Genomic DNA, 18,019 nt, shown 5'->3' on the forward strand with positions numbered 1-18,019 from the left:
ATATCCTTACTCACCTTGACTAATATGGTCATTACTGTAAAAGTGACATTTACTACCTTTGCAAAATCATCTACAGAATCTATCATCCACTGGCCCAAGCAAAAAAAATCTGATCATCTACCTATAATTGAAACAGTAACTCTGTTTGTCTAAGATTAGGAATTGCTCTAGGAAATCTAAGTTGAATCCTGCAAAGTTAGCTTCTAAAAGCTCAATATTGTATTTTTATTAGACAATAAATAGCTGGGAAAAAAATGAGGTTTATTATATCCTCCAAACTGGTCCAGATATAACCCTTTTTCTAACTTTCACAGTTTCCCACAAATGACATTAGAATACATTCCTGCAAATCTCTCGGTTTCTAAGTCTGGATAGTAAGAATACCTAGTTTCTGATAATTTTTTTTTTTAAAAATACAAACTCTAGTCTTTTGTTAGAATGATAATTAACACAACATGTTTCCTTCTGTATGAGTGGGCTTATATATTTCCTATTGAAACAGTGAATGCTGGTTACTATAGTTACAGTTTAAATTTAGAATAAATGCATTTCTCTCTAAGTGTGGAATATTCACATGGAAACAGCTCAAATGCAGCTTTCAAATTAAATCTATGTTATTAAAAACACATGAATAGTCTTCAACTTAAACTAGCAGATGAAGTCCCTTGATAGTACCGGTAAGAAATGAAGACTTGAGGCTGTGTAATTGCCTAAATAGGATGGATGCCTTCTGAGAAAATAATTAGCTCAAATGAACACAGTATTCTACTTATTAATCTGTGTTAACATTTAAACTCATTCCCATCCTGTCTAACTTCCTAAAATATCTGCTTTTAACTTCATTTCTTATTCACTGCATAAAGAAATTTGGAAATTAACCCTGAAGAGTGGATCTTATTTATGAAATTTGTTATAATTGCATTAGCAGCCATGGAGGCATTGCTGTTTTCTACAGGCATAGCAGACAGATGAGGAGCTGCAGAAACACTCTGCATTGCTTTGAGATGTATGTAAATTATGTCATTAAGTGCCATTAATCCTCCAGGCAAACATGCCAACAACGTTCATACATGCTCAACATGCCTGCTGAATATTACAAACATTTCATAATCGAGGACTGTACTAACGATAGCACACAGTGTTGCCTCCCATTACAACTTTCCTGAGACCTTCCACAATAAAACTGTTCTCGGTTACTTATAATTTAGCTGAAGTGTAAACTTCCGAGCTGAAATTTCATGTGTCTCAGGGTGATTACCTTACTGTTGCTGCCCGAAGTGTCAATGAAATGGGTTAGCTGTCAGAGAAAGGCTAGCATAAAATAAATAGTTTTTCCCAGTTTATAGCATACTCTTAAAGCACTTCAGCTCAGGTGCTCTACTGCCTTCATCTATTGGGGCTGGGACTTGAAATGTGGCAGGGGTATCAGGAATATACCTCTCTTTTTCCTAAAGGAATCAACCCAATATCTGGATGTCTGAAAAACTTTGATTTTCACATGGTCTGGAGAACTGCATTAGAATTTAGCTTGGTTCATCAAAGATTTAGTCTTTGTTGAGGTGGCTGGAGTGAGAACTGCAGTGAATTAAGATATTTCCATAACTTCTCATCTGAGCTATCGGGAAACTTTTGCCATAGACAGAGCTAAAAAGGGAACTAAATGATAAAGATAAAAAGTATTGAATAGCAGTTCTTTTAGCATCATTGATGCAACTCTTAGAAAACACATTTTTAAAAGGAACACTAATTCAAACACTTCTAGCACTTTTTTGAATCTTCAGTTCTGTAATTGCTATATTTAAAGAAAAATAAACTTGACCTCCTTTCTCCCCAAGACAAAAGCACAAAAAGCCTTTTGCAGCAGCTGACATTATGAATGCCTAAATAGCATACAAGTGTAAATTCTTTACGCGGGTTTAGCTGACAGCAAACCTACCATCCCTTGGACAACATTTTGGTCAACCAGCTGAGGAAATTGCTTTTAAATGAAGAAATGTTTCACTTCAAACTGTATCCATTCTTCATTCACCACTGCTGCACAAAACAGGATTATAAGGGGGTTGTGCAAAAAATAAAGTGAAGAAGGCAAATTCCCATTTGCCAAATTTGCAGAGGCCCAAATTTCCAACCCTGACTTGCCTGATGTACACATTGCTCCCATGACCCTTCCTAATTATATATTTTCTTGATAGAGCTATGCCTAAGGAATGGAGGAAAGCATAGATATGATTTCCAAAACTACTTCATGGCTCAAGTCTCATTTTCAAAAGTGCCTGGGGGTCACTAAAACTCAATGAGATTTCCAGAAATGATCAAAGACACCTACATCCAGCATTCAAATGTGACTTGGGAGCTAAAAAGCTCTGAGGCCCATGTGGAGACAGCATCGCTTAGCACAACTGATGGGGATGTCATCCCAGCTTTCCACCTGCTCTCCAAGTGTAGGTCCCTGCAGAAACTCTGCTGTGTACAGGGAAATGGTCTAGGACTATCTGAGATCGGGGACAGTTAGAGTATATCCTGTCTACTCCTTTTCTCTTGAAACCTTTCTTGGTAGTAGATACCTCATGGCCCTTTTCAAAAAGATGGTCATGATTTATTCTCCTCTTCCCAGGTATAGCTAAAAGAGTGGAGAGGTACATTGAAAATATACCTCAGCCTTCAGTGTTTCCTCACTAGCAGGTTCAAGACCTCAGTTCTTTGGGATGCTGTTCTCTTCTGACTACTCTTCTGAGGAACTTATTGCTGGGATGCAGCACCCACCGCGCTGCAAGGTCTGTCTCCCTTTGTGTTTCTGGGCACGTGTTGCTATTGAAAATGGGCCTCTCGGATTTTTCACAACGAGACTTTCTGTTCTTCGTGTGCACTGCAAACAAGAAGAGATCAAGTGTAACTCAACCAGACATGAACTTGATCCTCCATTGTTGGGGGTTAATGGACCACTGGGAATTTCTAAAAGCACTAATCAGTTTTCACAGCAGAAATGTAACATATCAAGTGAGACACGCTTTAATCTTCAATAACAGTGTTCATCACTGATGTAGAATACAGATGCGAATTGCAAACTGGTGTCAAGAATTGAATAAAATGTTTACAGTAGCCTAATTTGCACAGATTTGGCACTGAGGTGTTCTGTGGAATGAAAGTTATTTCCAAATCCAGCATGAGAACTGTAGTAAGGAGAGTTTTCAAATAGAAGAATGCAACGCAAAATGGATACTTGAAAGACCTTGCAATATTTTGCATCTTTGTTAATGTGTTTCTTCCTGTCTTGCTTCATGATTTCCAGGTCATTCGCATTGTATTTGTTTTGCCTGCCCACCAAGTGAAAGATAAGTGAGAATATGTATTACTATCTACAGTCCAAATATGTGGACTCAGCCCATAGTTTTTTATTGCTTCCATCCTCTGCACTGCTTAGTCTTGTTTATGTGAGGTCTGAGCTTACCAACAGATTCCCATTCTCAAAATTATTTTTGAGCATTCCTGAAGTGGTATTTTTGCAACAGAACATGTATTTTTCAGTAGGAGAGAATGTGCCCTTGTTCAGCTCTCCACCTACAGTGACTCACTTATAGAGAGCAGCTCAGCACCTGGTCAATATTTCATGAAAACAGTAGACCATTAGGAAGTGAATTCTCATAAAATTGTAGAACAACCTTATTCTGTTTAAAAGCTAAAGGCTACTTTCTTTTAATATAAAGGTTTGGCATCATTGCAAGAGAACAGGAAGAAGTTTATACATATATATACATATCAATTTTATTCCATATTTATTTTTTCCAATGAGATTAGTAAGTATAGTCAGGTAACTTATTTTAGACAAATCTTACATGATTATGCCACGTTAAAATGTTTTATCATCTAAGGATTAAAGTCTTAAGGGATGTTTAGAAAGGTAGACAATTTATAGGAAACCATTAAAAATAAAACTCACTTGAGTGGATAAACATACCCTTCTGCCAAGCTGAGCAGAATAACAAATTTAAGTTGGCTTTTTGCCCACGGGAACTTCTGTGCTGGGAAAACCTCTTGTTCTTTGTCCTTAAATGTTTGTGAAATATTGGTTTTTATGTACTTTTCCCCCCATTTTGCTCTGAAAGGAGAGCATGGTTACATATATTTGTGGGGAGAATGTGGTCTATTTGAGAACACAAATATCAGGCTGGTGCCATCATACACCTTCAGCTGGCAATAGCAGAGATGCCAGTTGCCTTTTGCAGTCAGACGTACTTAAACTACCTAAAAACAGAAATCTTAGAATGATGTCCAGTCTGAGACCGGTTTTGTGGCTGCACATCTTAAAGACAACAGAAAGATTAGTGTAAATATTTTAATATTTTAGGACCAAAACCTCATTGGCTACAATGGGAGCGGTAGTAGAAGTGGTGAGAATTTAGCCTTGGCCATTCCGAGGCATTCTGTGTGAAATCACTAAATTACTTTCAGACTAAATTACTTTCAGACCCACAGACCCAAGTCAAGCAGAGATACACACGCCTCAGAAAATACTGAAGCTTGACATTCATGAAGTGGGAGGCCGCTGTGGTGTGGGGCTTGCAATGTAGGAGCATTTCCATGTGCAGAGGCTCAGCAAAGAAAAAGTGAAAAGAACTACATGTGTAAAATCAGCGCTACAGCAAATTAAAATCTCTTTACTACTGAATTAGAGCATCTGTCTAGGAATTTAATACACTCTAATTTATGCACATTGGTTTCATGCTTTTTGTTGATTTGCTTGAACTAATGTGAGTGTTTCCATGGGGAGGGAATCTTAGACATAGGCTGCTCAGCTTGCTACTGCCCTTTACGGGAAGGTGAATTTGTTTGTTTATCTGGACAATAGGAAGGACAATGAGGCAAATAAAAATTCTTGTGATCAAAAGCCCAGCATATGTAGAAATTAAAATCTAAATCTATGCATCTATACATCTAAATGTAACAAAAATCTAGTGTAAATCTAATTCTGTTGATCATTCTAGTATAAAATAGCATTTTTTGATGATAGGGGAGCAATTCACATGTGTAAACATAGTGGACAGATAATACCACGGACTGCCCAAGACATTGGTACAGAACTGGTAGTTCTCCCCTCACCTTGGAGACCCTGCTCAGCATAATAACTCTGCCCTGCTCTCACCTTAGACATAGCTTGGATAAATCTTTGTGGTGGATGTGGAACCAAGAGAAATTTGGCCTGCAGTATTCATTCATTAAGATTATATAATAACTATTTGGTGACTGTTAAACCACAACTGAAGTGGTTTGCAGCTTCTTATGCTGAAGTCCTACTGTTCCAAACATCAATATGAAACAGTATCACAACACCTTTGTAGCATTATATTTGGTTTCTACCCAACTGGCTGCTCAGACCCATGGTTGAGTACAACAGCTGTAATCAGACAACAAATACATACTGACAAATGGACAAAATGTTGTTTTCAGATGTAGAAAGGGTTGCAATGATATTTTAGCACTGCAGGATACTGAGCATTTCTTTTTTGCCAACCCCCACTGAGGTCATCGGCTCAGCAGTTCATGAGATTTGGTCCTTGCACAGATCAGTGGAGAAACACAAGGGCCACCCTCGTTTCTTTCTTATTCTTTCAATAACCCTCCTCTAGCTGCAGTGCTACCCTCCAAAACTCCTCTTAAAGCCCAACTTTACAATTTAACAATCAACGAGGCAACAAGTCCACACATTGGCAGCAGCACTGAAATCTAATGTCAAATAGCTTTCAAACTCTATTGAATCACTAAGAGGTAAAGTCTGGTACTGTATCCAACCTCTTGGAGAGAATAAGGAGTGGCAGCTCCCCTGTAATTATAAATTATTATTTCTTCTGGTATATCACATACATCATAGAGGAGAAAAAGAGTATGGAGTCTTGAATTACCATTCAAAATTTCTTTTATCAGCTCATGCTAAAATGTCACTGTTTGAAGGGCTCTCCTCTAAAAAGATATAAAAAAATGCAAACCCAGATACTTTAAAAGTAAATTAGCATTACACAGTGCCTTAAAGAAGTAATATAATATACTTGTTATGTCTTTGTGTGTATATATACATATAATCATATATTTGTATACATACATATATATATGCACCCTAGAGTAAAATTGAAGTGGTCACTGGCTTTCAGAGCTATTCCATAATGATTTCGCTTATTAAAAAGGCAGGAATTGTATATTAGCTGTTGCTGGACAAGAGAGAAGGGAGCAAACCAGATAGATAGCTAAAAGACTTACCCTGGCACTAATAATCCCTGGGTCTGTATAGCCTCACCTTGACCCAAAGGGCAAAAAATGTTGCAGTCTCACGGATAATATTCCTGCATATGTACATAGGCAGAAGAGGGAGTCCAAGCACAACACCAAAACCAAACCCCACTAAACAACCCCCCCAAAAAAACCCCAACCCTAAAGAAAAGGAACAGAAATGAATGTGGAGTTGAAAAGTACAAGACAAATATAAAATCTCTTCAACCTACAACACCATAGGAAGCTGAGCTTGCAGGACAAGTCAGAGCCCAACAAACAGCCACAGATGCTCTTTTCCTCCTGTTCTATCACAAGGCATATTTTACTGCTAGATATTACAAATGCCATATTACATATAATGCAATGCTTATAGAAATTGTCCCATATAAACTATAAGAGATATAGCAGCCTGGAGTAACCAGCTTAGATGAAGATTTCCATGCTGTAGATGCCTACATCTGGTTAAATGAATCCCAGGACTACTCTGGTTTAGATGAAGCCTCTCATAGTCACTAACCCACACTTGCAGAGAAAATTCAACTCTGAATTAGTACGTTCTGGCAAGTGTGATGAGCTTTATTCTCTGTAACTCAGCTCTGTATGCACTGATTGCTCATCCTCCCCTTGGGTGGTGTAAATGACCACAGAAGATGTTGGCAGGAGCACATCAGTCTCACTGGCTCTGAGGGATCATCCAGAATCCACAGAAAGGAAATAATACTCACTTTTTAGTGCAATGGAAAAAAATCACCTTGTACAATGGAAAGCTTTTGTGAAATAATACCAACACCCCCCCCCCCCACCACCCCAGCTCCTGTATTTCACATCATTACATTAGTGCAGACAGAAAATCAGATGCCATTGATTTTTGCAGACCGCTCAGATTCACAAGTGAAGAATCAGGATGACAAGTGGAGAGCATGGTAACTATACCTGCATCTTTTCAAATTCAAGACTCTTATTTTAGACTCTAACCAATCTATTTTCATCTTGCCTCTTTTCTTTTTTTTTTCCCCCTCTTTTTTCCCAGTGTTTCCTAAGCCACATCTCTTTCCTAGGCTGTATCATATGTCTGACCTTGACTAGAGAGCCTCTATCTTTTGTCCTTCTCGAAAACATCCCTGTAGCTTTTCATAGTATGCACCACACTGCGAGTAAGCTTTATGCACATACTTCCCTCAGTAATAACTGAATAGACTTTCCGCTTTTCCCATGTGTGATTCAATCATGTCATTACAACAGTGTTTACTGTAGCAATTAATAGTAGGCAAGTATTCCTTTTTCAACATTTAGAGACTAAATCTGTGTAATGGGCACATTTTTCCCATCTTAAAAATTATAATGTAGTTTTTATTTCTATCTATTATTCAACTCCAAAATTGCTTTTCGCTGAAAATCCTGGTGTGGTTGCTATTCAATATGGTCATGATTAGAGAAAATAAAGTCCTTTCAGGGCTCATGTCAACAAGGTATTTGATTGCCTTTCAGGTTTCTTTTATGTGATTTAGAACAAGAAATACCATGAGCTCTATTAGCACCTGGGCCAACTCTCCTGAAACAGCAGCAGGTGCTCTACAGAGCATCAGACATCCCATTTCCCCACTATAAAAAATGAGCATGATCATTTTTATATTATGGTAAAGCTGAAATAGCTAGGAATAGAATGTTTGTATACAGTATGCTGGTGACAGATGGGGTACACCTGTCTCAAAGAGGGAAAAGGATCTTTGCACAGGAGTTAGCAGGGCTCGTTGAAAGAACTTTAAACTAGATTTGAAGGGCAAAAGGGATAAAACCAGGGTCTCTAGAGATAAGCCTGGGGGCAGCACGCCAACATTTGAGGGATGGTGTGCTAGTGAGGTCCTTTGGTCTGCTGTCTCAGTGGAGGTTGGAAATGGAGAGCCATGCGGCAGCAAAGACGCAAGGGTTATTGATGTGTCAGAAACCATGGAAGCACCTGAGAATGGTCATGTAGGAATTAGGGCTTCTTCTCCCACAAAAAAGGTGGTGGGATCTACACCAATGCACACCGCATAGGCAACAAATAGGAGGAGCTGGAAGCCATTGTGCAGCAGGAAAACTATGATATAGTTGCCATTGTGGAAACATGGTGTGATGACTCGCACAACTGAAGTGCTGCAATGGATGGCTATAAACTCTTCAGGAGGGATAGGCAAGTAAGAACAGGTGGTGGCGTAGTCCTGTATGTTAGGGAGTGTTTTGATTGTCTAGAGCTTAATGATAGTGACAATAGGGTTGAGTGTTTATGGGTAAGAATCAGTGGGAAGGCTAGCAAGGCAGATACCATAGTGGGAGTATGTTATAGACCACCCAACCAGGACGAAGACGCAGATGAAATATTCTATAAGCAGCTGGCCCTTGTTCTTGTGGGGGACTTCAACTTACCAGATGTCTGCTGGAAATACAATACAATAGAGCAGAGAGGAAACATTCTAGGAGGTTCCTGGAGTGTGTGAAAGATAACTTCCTGACACAGTTGGTAAGCGAGCCAACTAGGGAAGATGCCCCGCTGGATCTGTTGTTTGCAAACAGAGAAGGACTACAGGACTGTCAGTCTGATCTCAGTGCCAGCGAAGGTTATGGAGCAGATCATCTGGACTGCCATCATGTGGCATGTACAGGACAGGCCCAGTCAGCATGGGTTTATGAAAGGCAGGTCCTGCTTGCCTAACTTGATCTCCTTCTATGACAAGGTGACCTGCTTAGTGGATGAGGAAAAAGCTGTCGATGTTGTCTACCTGGATTTTAGTAAAGCCTTTGACACCGTTTCCCACAGCATTCTCTGGGAGAAACTGGCTGTTCGCAGCTTGGATGGGCATACTCTTCGCTGGGTAAAAAACTGGCTGGACGGTGGGGCCCAAAGAGTTGTGGTGAATGGAGTTAAATCCAGTTGGTGGCTGGTCACAAGTGGTGTTCCCCAGGGGTCAGTACTGGAGCCAGTTCTCTTTAATGTCTTTATCAATGATCTGGATGAGGGGATCGAGGGCACCCTCAGTAAGTTTGCAGATGACACCAGGTTGGGGGGGAGTGTTGAGGGTAGGAAGGATCTACAGAGGGATCTGGACAGGCTGGATTGATGGGCTGAGGCCAACTGAACTTGAGGTTCAACAGGGCTCAGTGCCAGGTCCTGCACTTGGGTCACAACAACCCCAGGCAACGCTACAGGCTTGGGGCAGAGTGGCTGGAAAGCTACCTGATGGAAAATAACCTGGGGGTGTTGGTTGACAGCCAGCTGAATATGAACCTGTGCCCAGGTGGCCAAGAAGGCCAACAGCATTCTGGCTTGTATCAGAAATAGTGTGGCCAGCAGGACCAGGGCAGTGATTGTCCCCCTGTACTCAGCCCTGGTGAGGCCGCAGCTCAAGTACTGTGTTCAGTTTTGGGCGCTTCACTTCAAGAAAGACATTGAGGTGCTGGAGTGTGTCCAGAGAAGGGCAACGAAGCTGGTGAAGAGTCTGGAGCACAAGTCTGATGAGGATCGGCTGAGGGAGCTGGGAGTGTTCAGCCTGGAGAAAAGGAGGCTGAGGGGAGACCTTCTCGCTCTCTACAACTACCTGAAAGGAGGTTGTAGCCAGGTGGGTGTTGGTCTCCTCCCAAGTAACGAGTGATAGGACAAGAGGGAATGGCCTCAGGTTGAGCCAGGGGAGGTTTAGATTGGATATTAGGAAAAATTTCTTCACTGAAAGGGTTGTCAATCATTGGAACAGGCTGCCCAGGGCAGTGGTTGAGTCACCACCCCTGGAGGTATCTAAAAGGTGTGTAGATGTGGTGCTTAGGGACATGGTTTAGTGATGGACTTGGCAGTGCTAGGTTAATGGTTGGATTTGATGATCTTAAAGGTCTTTCCCAACTAAAACGATTCTATGATTCTATGATTGCTGCAAAAGAGAAATGTAATGTGGTTTGACAGATTTCATTTTCCTCCTACCCTTTCAGTTCTTGACCTTTCTTACAGCAACTATCAACAGAGGCAGAAAGTAATACTGATTTGTGTGGTAGTTCTCATACTGTCAGATACTTGTGGCCAATTCTACAAAAGCATCTAGACAAAATAAACAATAAAAACAATGAGAGAGATTCGGATGTCTGTTATCTCTCTGTCGGTCAGCATGAATCCATCACAGCTAAACAAAGATTCAGATTTAGCTTGAAGAGTGGATGAAAATTCCTTCATTTACATTATATGAAAAATTTACTGTGATATTGATTATCCATCAGTTTCCATGCAGGCAGAGATTAAATTATCAGATTTTGAAGCCAAAGAGGACCATTATATAATTTAGCATAATTTTTTTACATCACACAGTCTGAGAAGTTTAATTCTATTACTCTCACAAAAGAAAGACATACAGTCTTGATTTGAAAATGTCAAGACATTCATTACATCCCTCAGCAGTTTGATGCAATGGCTAATCACCCTGACATTAAAACATGTGCTCTACTTCAAATTCAGAGCTAATTCCCAGCCTTGGGTTCTGGTTATTCTATTTTCTGCCAAAGCTTTTCAGTATATGGTGCTCATTTCCCTTTCCCCCCTTTCTTTGTGAAGATACTAATCCACTATAACTGACTCACCTTTTGAGTTTCTTTTCAGTACAGTTAAAGAGCCTGAACTTTTTAAATCTCAGGGAAAATCATATCTTCCAAGTCTAGAAATAATAACTGTGGGAATTGCCTCTACTTTCCCTGTTTTTTTCAGTAGATTGATGCACCCTGTCTTCGGAATAAAATTGAATATTGTAACATCATGGCCAAGGTAGGAAGGAGAAGGCAGCACTCACCTCCTCTTGCTGGGTATAACTCCCATCTCCTCACTGTCTCCCTCCAGAGTGACCCTCCTCGCCTGCCACCATTCATCGTCCGAGGCGTTGATGACGTGAAGGATGTCTCCATACTTAAAACTAAGTCCTTGGCTTGGGAGGCCACTGTCTTTGCTCTTGTCATAGTCAAACATGGCTCTGTGAAAGGAAATAAAGATGTGAAGACAGGTGATTCTATCAGTCTTGGGAACATTTACTTCTGAAAAATTTGTCATATTTTATGTTACAGCTAACTCTTGCTCCTTTCCAAAGGGAAAGGTCTTGCTCGGAGGAAAACTTTCCACGGTGAAGTTAATCTTTACAGAATCCTCTTTATTTTTTTTGAGAGAAACTGAACAGTGAAGTATGGTATTTACTGTTTCACTTAATAAAGAACAATCACCATAACAGAGTATCTACTAAACAAACCCGGTAGCCAGAAGCCCCTTTTGTCGCCTTGCCAACAGCAATTTGTGGCTGTTGAGTTTGTCCTTTTCTCACACTTCCCAGTGCTCAGGCATGGGGGTGTCTGGCAGGCAGGGGTGCATTGGGAGGACTAAATACAAGGGACCAAAACTGTGCTCAGGGTAATGCATTTCTTCAGGTGAATGGGTGCACCTATCTTAGCATCTGGTTCAGACCAGAAGTGAGCTTTCAAAGGGAATCTCTTGATTATTCCCACTCACAGTGCTTTGGTTCACATCCTGGAGCTGTGTTAGGTTGCACAGATTGGATTCCTGAAATTTGACACTGAACTGAAAGATGCCCTGACCAGAGTAGCGCTAGTCTGACACCCCCCCTCCAGATGCACTCAGGGTGCAGACAGCATCACTGCTTTCATGGCCACGTCCAGTCCCCCTGTGCTGCAGCACCTGCTCAAGCAGCCTTAGCTATTTCCTGTGATGCTGAAGATGTTTTCCACCAGTTTGAAGTGGACCTCTACCTTGGGTATACCTATATAAAAAACCCCCATGTATAGGATATGTATATTAATATAGGACGTATATACAAGTCTTGAGACTCCATAAGCACAAGTTGAGACCTAGCTTTAAGGTGCCTGGCTATCAGACTGTGACTGGGCATAGCTCAGCATGAACTTGCTGCCTAAGTATTCAACGCAGATCCTGGGAAAGATCTTCAGCCTGCCCTGAGCTCCGCATTACCTAGTTACGGTGATACCAGTTCTCAGCATCTTCCAGTTCTATGCCTGACACCTACACCAGCAATCTTCAGGGTAGACATACTCGTTTCTCAGGGGAAGACCCTGCACATGAATCCCAGAAAGGCTGTTCAGGTCACTCATTGGAATTTCCTAGATAAAAATCCAGATCTTGGTTTCTCACAGGAAAAAAATACATGGGAATATTTTTCCCATGTAAAATATTGTTTAAAGATCATGCCTGTCAAGAACTGATATTTATTTCCTATAGGGAAAATAATATGATTATAATCCTGACTACAGAAATGTTAGATCAGTAAAATCCCAGGAGGTGTATAATAATTCCTACTCTTTTATTGTTAGAAATAAAGCTGTGGCAATCTCTTCACCGGTAAACACTTCTGTGAGAAGGATTTGATATAATTAATTGTTGTGCATTGTGGTATAATTGCAGAGAATGATTATAGCAGTTTTATGGGTAGATTTGGAACACTCAATGCTACCTCTCATAATAAGGAGGACTTAAAAAAAGTTATCAGAGTTGTAACTATGCAACCAAAATAATTTAAAAGCCTCATAAGCACTCATTCTGCATGAAAGGTCTGGTTCAGGACGAAGGAAAATGCTATTTGGAATATGTATTCTCTTAAAGAGTTTACAGTCATGTACTAACACCTTCAGAAAAGCCCAGATAATTCCCTTCTCTGAGGATGAAGACAATAAATAATCCTGCTGAATTTTACATAATCCATGAGTTTAGATATGCTTGTGCCTTTCTTGGTAAATGTTCTTGGACTGCATGTTACCGTTGAAAAATTGTAATGGCTTAGTAGTGGAAATCCTTTAAAAACTTGGCTGTATCTTAGTAAAAAACTACATTTGTAAAGGATTCTTATCAGTAGTAGGTCATCTGCTGCCTTCTCAAATAAGGCTTTCTGTGAGGACATAATGATGAAGCAGCATATAAATCCAGAGGGAGCTAAGTATTATCAGTCACCTCTTCTTAACCAATTAATGACACCTGATCTCTGCAGAAATGGTGGTGCATGCACAAACAGGCATACACATATCATCCTGTTGGTATTGCCCTTATTAGCAGGCAGTGGTCTGAGTTTTAATACCGTATTGAACATTTGTTGTCTTAAAAATCCATTGAATAACTGTGTACTTTGCACGGAAGCCTATCAACATCTCAAAACCCTGACCACACAGTTGGCAACCGTGCTGAATAATGGGCTGATGTGATACAATCCCGAATCCACGCATAATTAAATCACTCAAATGACAATATCTTCTGTTGCAGAGAATATGCAAGACTGTCACATCCCAGATGTGAAACACATGCCAAACTGGAAATGTTTCATATTTGCAAGTCCTAAGATGAAGGGTGTGTTTCAAAAGTGAAGTAGTAGAACAGAAGTAGGGCAGTCTTCTTTGTCCTTGAACAGACATTTGTACCTCAGAGCCCACGTATTAACTTATCATTACTGACTGCCATCGTGCTAGCTGATGTTAACGATGAATGCAGATGGAAATGTTTGCCACTGACTTTCTTTGATTGGAGTAATCATGTGCAATGCTAATTAAAATGAGATTATAGATCTCAGACAACAGAATTTTTGAGCACACTTTTCGTTGAGGGAAAGGTTTTGTGACTGCATGCTCTACAGATGTTGATTACTCCATTAGTAAATGAAAAGGATACAAGAGCTGACTTCAGCGCTCTTTCCTAAACATTTCAAATTAAGAGCCAGGTTTAAGTTGATAACAAAACCGTATTTAAGCTTGCAACTTTGATAACATTGCTGGCTCTGTAAAACATACTTTTGCAAGTTGACAGTTGGCCCAGCTATAAAACAAATGGAGATGATCACTCTAGGCACCGTTGGATGCATGCAGAAGTTAACATGACTACCTTGGGCAATAGAGAGACCTAGGCACACTCATCCTCACCTCCTCCTTTCAGTTCTCAGGCTGTAAGTACAATTTGGATCTCTACGTGTCCAATTGCAAGCTCTAGTTTTATTTATTTAAGAGGCTGACGTCATTTCTAATTTCCTACCTGATGAACAGCACCCACTTCTGTTTGTGCTCAGTCTTGCAGATGTATATAAAAATAACACATCTGCATCTGTTGAGCATCAACCGAAGTGATACAAAATGGATAGAGTCAGACCTGTTTGGTAAAGGAATGGGACAAGGCAGATGGAAAAAGATGCATTTTTTTTCTTTTCTCTTTCATGTTTTTGGACAACAGTAGCCCAGTCTTACACGATACCACACTACATCCTGCAAGCACTGCAACTTCCATCAGAGAGTCAAGCTCAGCTCTCAGCAAAGTCTATTTGATCTATGCAAGCTTCTTTACCTCGATAACACACTAAGGTATCTAACATACTAACATAAGGTATGTTAGATACTTTATATAGGTTCTGCCATGCCATGGGGAATATCAGAGGAAAGGCTAAGATGTAGTAGCATTTTTGCAGAATATTATGTGTTGAGGAGAGGACATAAGCAACCCAGTCCAGCAAGAGCACCTCTCACCCTTCTCTCAGAGATGGGCACCATGTTTTCCTTTCTGTTAGAGAAGGACCGGCACGATCAGGACCTGACTGCCGTAACTCCCCCAGACAAGTACTCTTCCAAAATGAGATGTCTAAAAGAAACACCAAAGAAATGTTATTCAAACCAGCCAGAGGATTTAACCCATGAAGACACGTCACAGTGCCTCTCTCTGTGATGAGGTAGAGGCATCTCCACGCAATACAAGCACACGTAGCGCAGATACTGGAGAGCCTGCTCAGCAGAGCTAAAGGGCTTTCTCAACTTGCTAACATGACTATGTGTTTTCATAGGGCTGAGTCTGCTTATTCATGGGTTGCTCGGGCAGTTTTTCAAGGCACTGAGCCGTAACTCATTGTTAGTGTCTTTTACTGCAATTTTAAAGAGTAATAATCTCAATAACCTTACAGCTTGCTAATGGCACTTATCTGACAGGCTTGGATACTAACAGCTCCTACTTTTTTTCTCCACAACTGATAAAAGCACATCTTTTATCAGAGCAGTTCTTCTTATTTCAGGTGTTTTATATCCTCACTTAGCTGCTTGCATCCACTGTTCAGCCCTTTTTGGGATCACATAGGACAGAACCAAGAGCCCTACAAGGCTTTCTCTATGGCAGTCAGGGCTCTTTTTCCAGTCAGCTGATTAAGTCTACTTTTGAACTCAGTCAATTTTTAATAGCAAAGGAAATCAGTTTAAAATATTTAACTTTCATTTTAGAGCTGTCACCAATATTATGATCACACCAGCATCAGAAAAATTTCTGTTCAGTATCATCTAGAGAGTGCATTTCACAAACACAACCCCGGTAACACAGGATAGATAACACGTTTTGAGGTTACAAATATAGTAAGCCCACTGATTACTGTGAGATGTGGATAAACCACTGAAACAGGGAACAGAGCTTGCTACAAACTAATTAAAGAGATGTGGTGAAATCATGATTTGGCCATCTTAGTTCCCTCATTAGAGAAACAGCAATAGGAGTGATTATCAAAGGCCTAAAGTATATGCATCAAATTCCATTAGCACCTTTAATTTTTTTTCCTCAATTCCCAGTTTTTGCATGAGTTTGGGCAAAATGTTTAATATCTGTACAATATTTTGAAAATGAAAAGTGCTATTCAAGTGCTAAGTATTGCTGCTATCTTCTTGGTGAAACCCCTCTGCTTGTAGAAAATTAAGAAACTGTTCTGAGAAGAGAAGCAGAAGGTGCAACCATTTAAAACAAGCTGGATGTCACAAATATTTAAAAATATGTGAGTCTTGTTTCCTTAATATATTTCAGACTTCAGACGTGATCATTGCACTAGCCTAATCCCAGAAGTAATTTGGACAGAACCTAACAGGTTTTATTTTTGTGCTTGGGTGCTTCTTAATCATTTTTAGGAACCCACATCAGCGTAAAACATGAGACGAGCATTTCACAGCAGCATCAAAATTCATTGCTCAAAAATTGCTTGAAAGGAAAATGCTGCAAGTGTCAGGCTGTAATATACTGCCAAACATGCGGTGAGGTGTCCCCGTGGCAGTGAAGACCACTAAAACGGGGGCATTTTTTCCCCTCCACTTAGTGTAAATACTTCAGCATTTGAGGTATGTCCAAAAGCTAAGGAGTTCCAGTGCGCAGTAAATTTCTGTTTCTAATGACACCTATTCTTGCAGCTAGAGTAATAAACGTTTGACACAGGAGAAAATACGTTAGCTTTAAGGAAACAGCAAATCAGTTCATTGTGCACTCCCATATATTGCAGCCTACCGGCACCCACCATGCCTGTATTGTTATCAGCATTTTAAGAAAGAAAAATAGGTTGCAGAAAGAGTAAGTGATCTGGCTAAGCCTGTGGCAGAAAAAGGAATTTAACAGAGAAACTTAGCTTCCTTGGTTAACGCTGTAAATGCCATTTGTAAGTTAGTTGTATTCATGATATTCTTGGCAAGTCAAGGGATATTAATGTATTCACAGCACAGCAATATATTTTGCTGAATGTTCCTATAAGTTCAGTGCGAAACCCCAAAATCTTCAGCTCCTATATCACTGCACTGTGGCCAGTCATCTCAATTTGATACAGTCCAGGTACTGCGTGGCAGCTTTATTTGCATCTTTGAAATTACTTTCTTCTTCTGGCACAGATGGGAGTTTGCACATGAATTTACAGACTGCTCTTTGCCATTTACTTGATTATGAAACGACAACAACATTTAGCAAGAGAGATCTTCAGCTTCTGTAAACAGTCCTAAGTCTTCTGCAATCTGCCAGCATATCTGCATTTACACCACTTAAGGATATTACTCTTTTCTCTGAAAATTTCCTTAGCAGAGATTCTCAGACATCAGGCTTTATAGCATCATCATAAGGGAGAGATACTTTATTCTCCTTCTTCTCCACATCTATCCTACCCCCTGCCCTAATTTTTTTTTACAGATGAGGAAATCCAGTGCACAGAGCTTTAAACATTCACCTAGTTTTAGAGAGTAATTCAGGATCAGAGTCAGAATTAAGCCCCAAGTTTCATAGCTGTCTTTTCTGCAATCTCGGTTATAGATGTGTTTCCACCCACTTGAGGGCTCAGCTTGAAGAAAATGTTAGAAGAAAATGAAAGAAACCCCAGCCTAATTCATTGCTATAGCTACAACAGAGAGCACAGCAGCGCTGTGACGGAAGCAGCCGTTGCAATACAATTAAGATGCAATTAAAAGGGTTAAATTTTCACACAGTGGCATGTCAATAAAGACTTTCACCTTCTCGCAGCTTGCTTCCATCTGGAGAAGCTGAGCAGGTAAAACCTACGTGTAGAGCATATGAAAGAGCTGCTCTCTTCTTGTGAGCTGTGGGAAGCTCCAAGGTGCTGCTTGCTACGACTGGAGGCTGCCAGAATCGCCCCTGTGCTAGGGACGATCCTGCTGTGCATTGTCACCTCCTCTGAACGAGTGGGAAGGGGGCTGTATGCAAGAACAGCTTTTATTAGGAGTATACTACAAGAATGCTGTTTCAATAAAAATCATCTGAATGTTTGACTTAGTGCCTACAGCTCAAAGATACTGTGATTCCTGCTTCTTCTGTCCCCTCCCCTTTTCTTCTCTCTCCTTCTTTTATATTTTCCCTTTCTTTTCTTTTTCTCTTTCTTTTCTTTTTTCTTTCCTTTTTCCCGTCTTAATGACATTGCGACTCTTTGTGAACCTGATCCCCTCAACCTTAATTACTGCAGTTGGG

The 18,019-nt window shown here is 40.3% G+C and overlaps 1 protein-coding gene across 27 annotated transcripts in view; it reads right to left on the reverse strand.

The window, feature by feature from the left end:
* DLG2 (discs large MAGUK scaffold protein 2) overlaps positions 1-18,019 on the reverse strand; it is a 1,065,252-nt gene that overhangs the window by 51,874 nt on the left and 995,359 nt on the right. For all 27 annotated transcript variants that reach the window (XM_054813806.1, XM_054813780.1, XM_054813784.1 and 24 more), the window contains one exon: positions 11,064-11,240. In XM_054813806.1, the coding sequence (XP_054669781.1) occupies positions 11,064-11,240 (177 nt within the window). The remainder of the gene's footprint in view (positions 1-11,063; positions 11,241-18,019) is intronic.

This window comes from Grus americana, chromosome 1 (genome assembly GCF_028858705.1).
Source record: "Grus americana isolate bGruAme1 chromosome 1, bGruAme1.mat, whole genome shotgun sequence".
Taxonomy (NCBI): Eukaryota; Metazoa; Chordata; class Aves; order Gruiformes; family Gruidae; genus Grus; species Grus americana.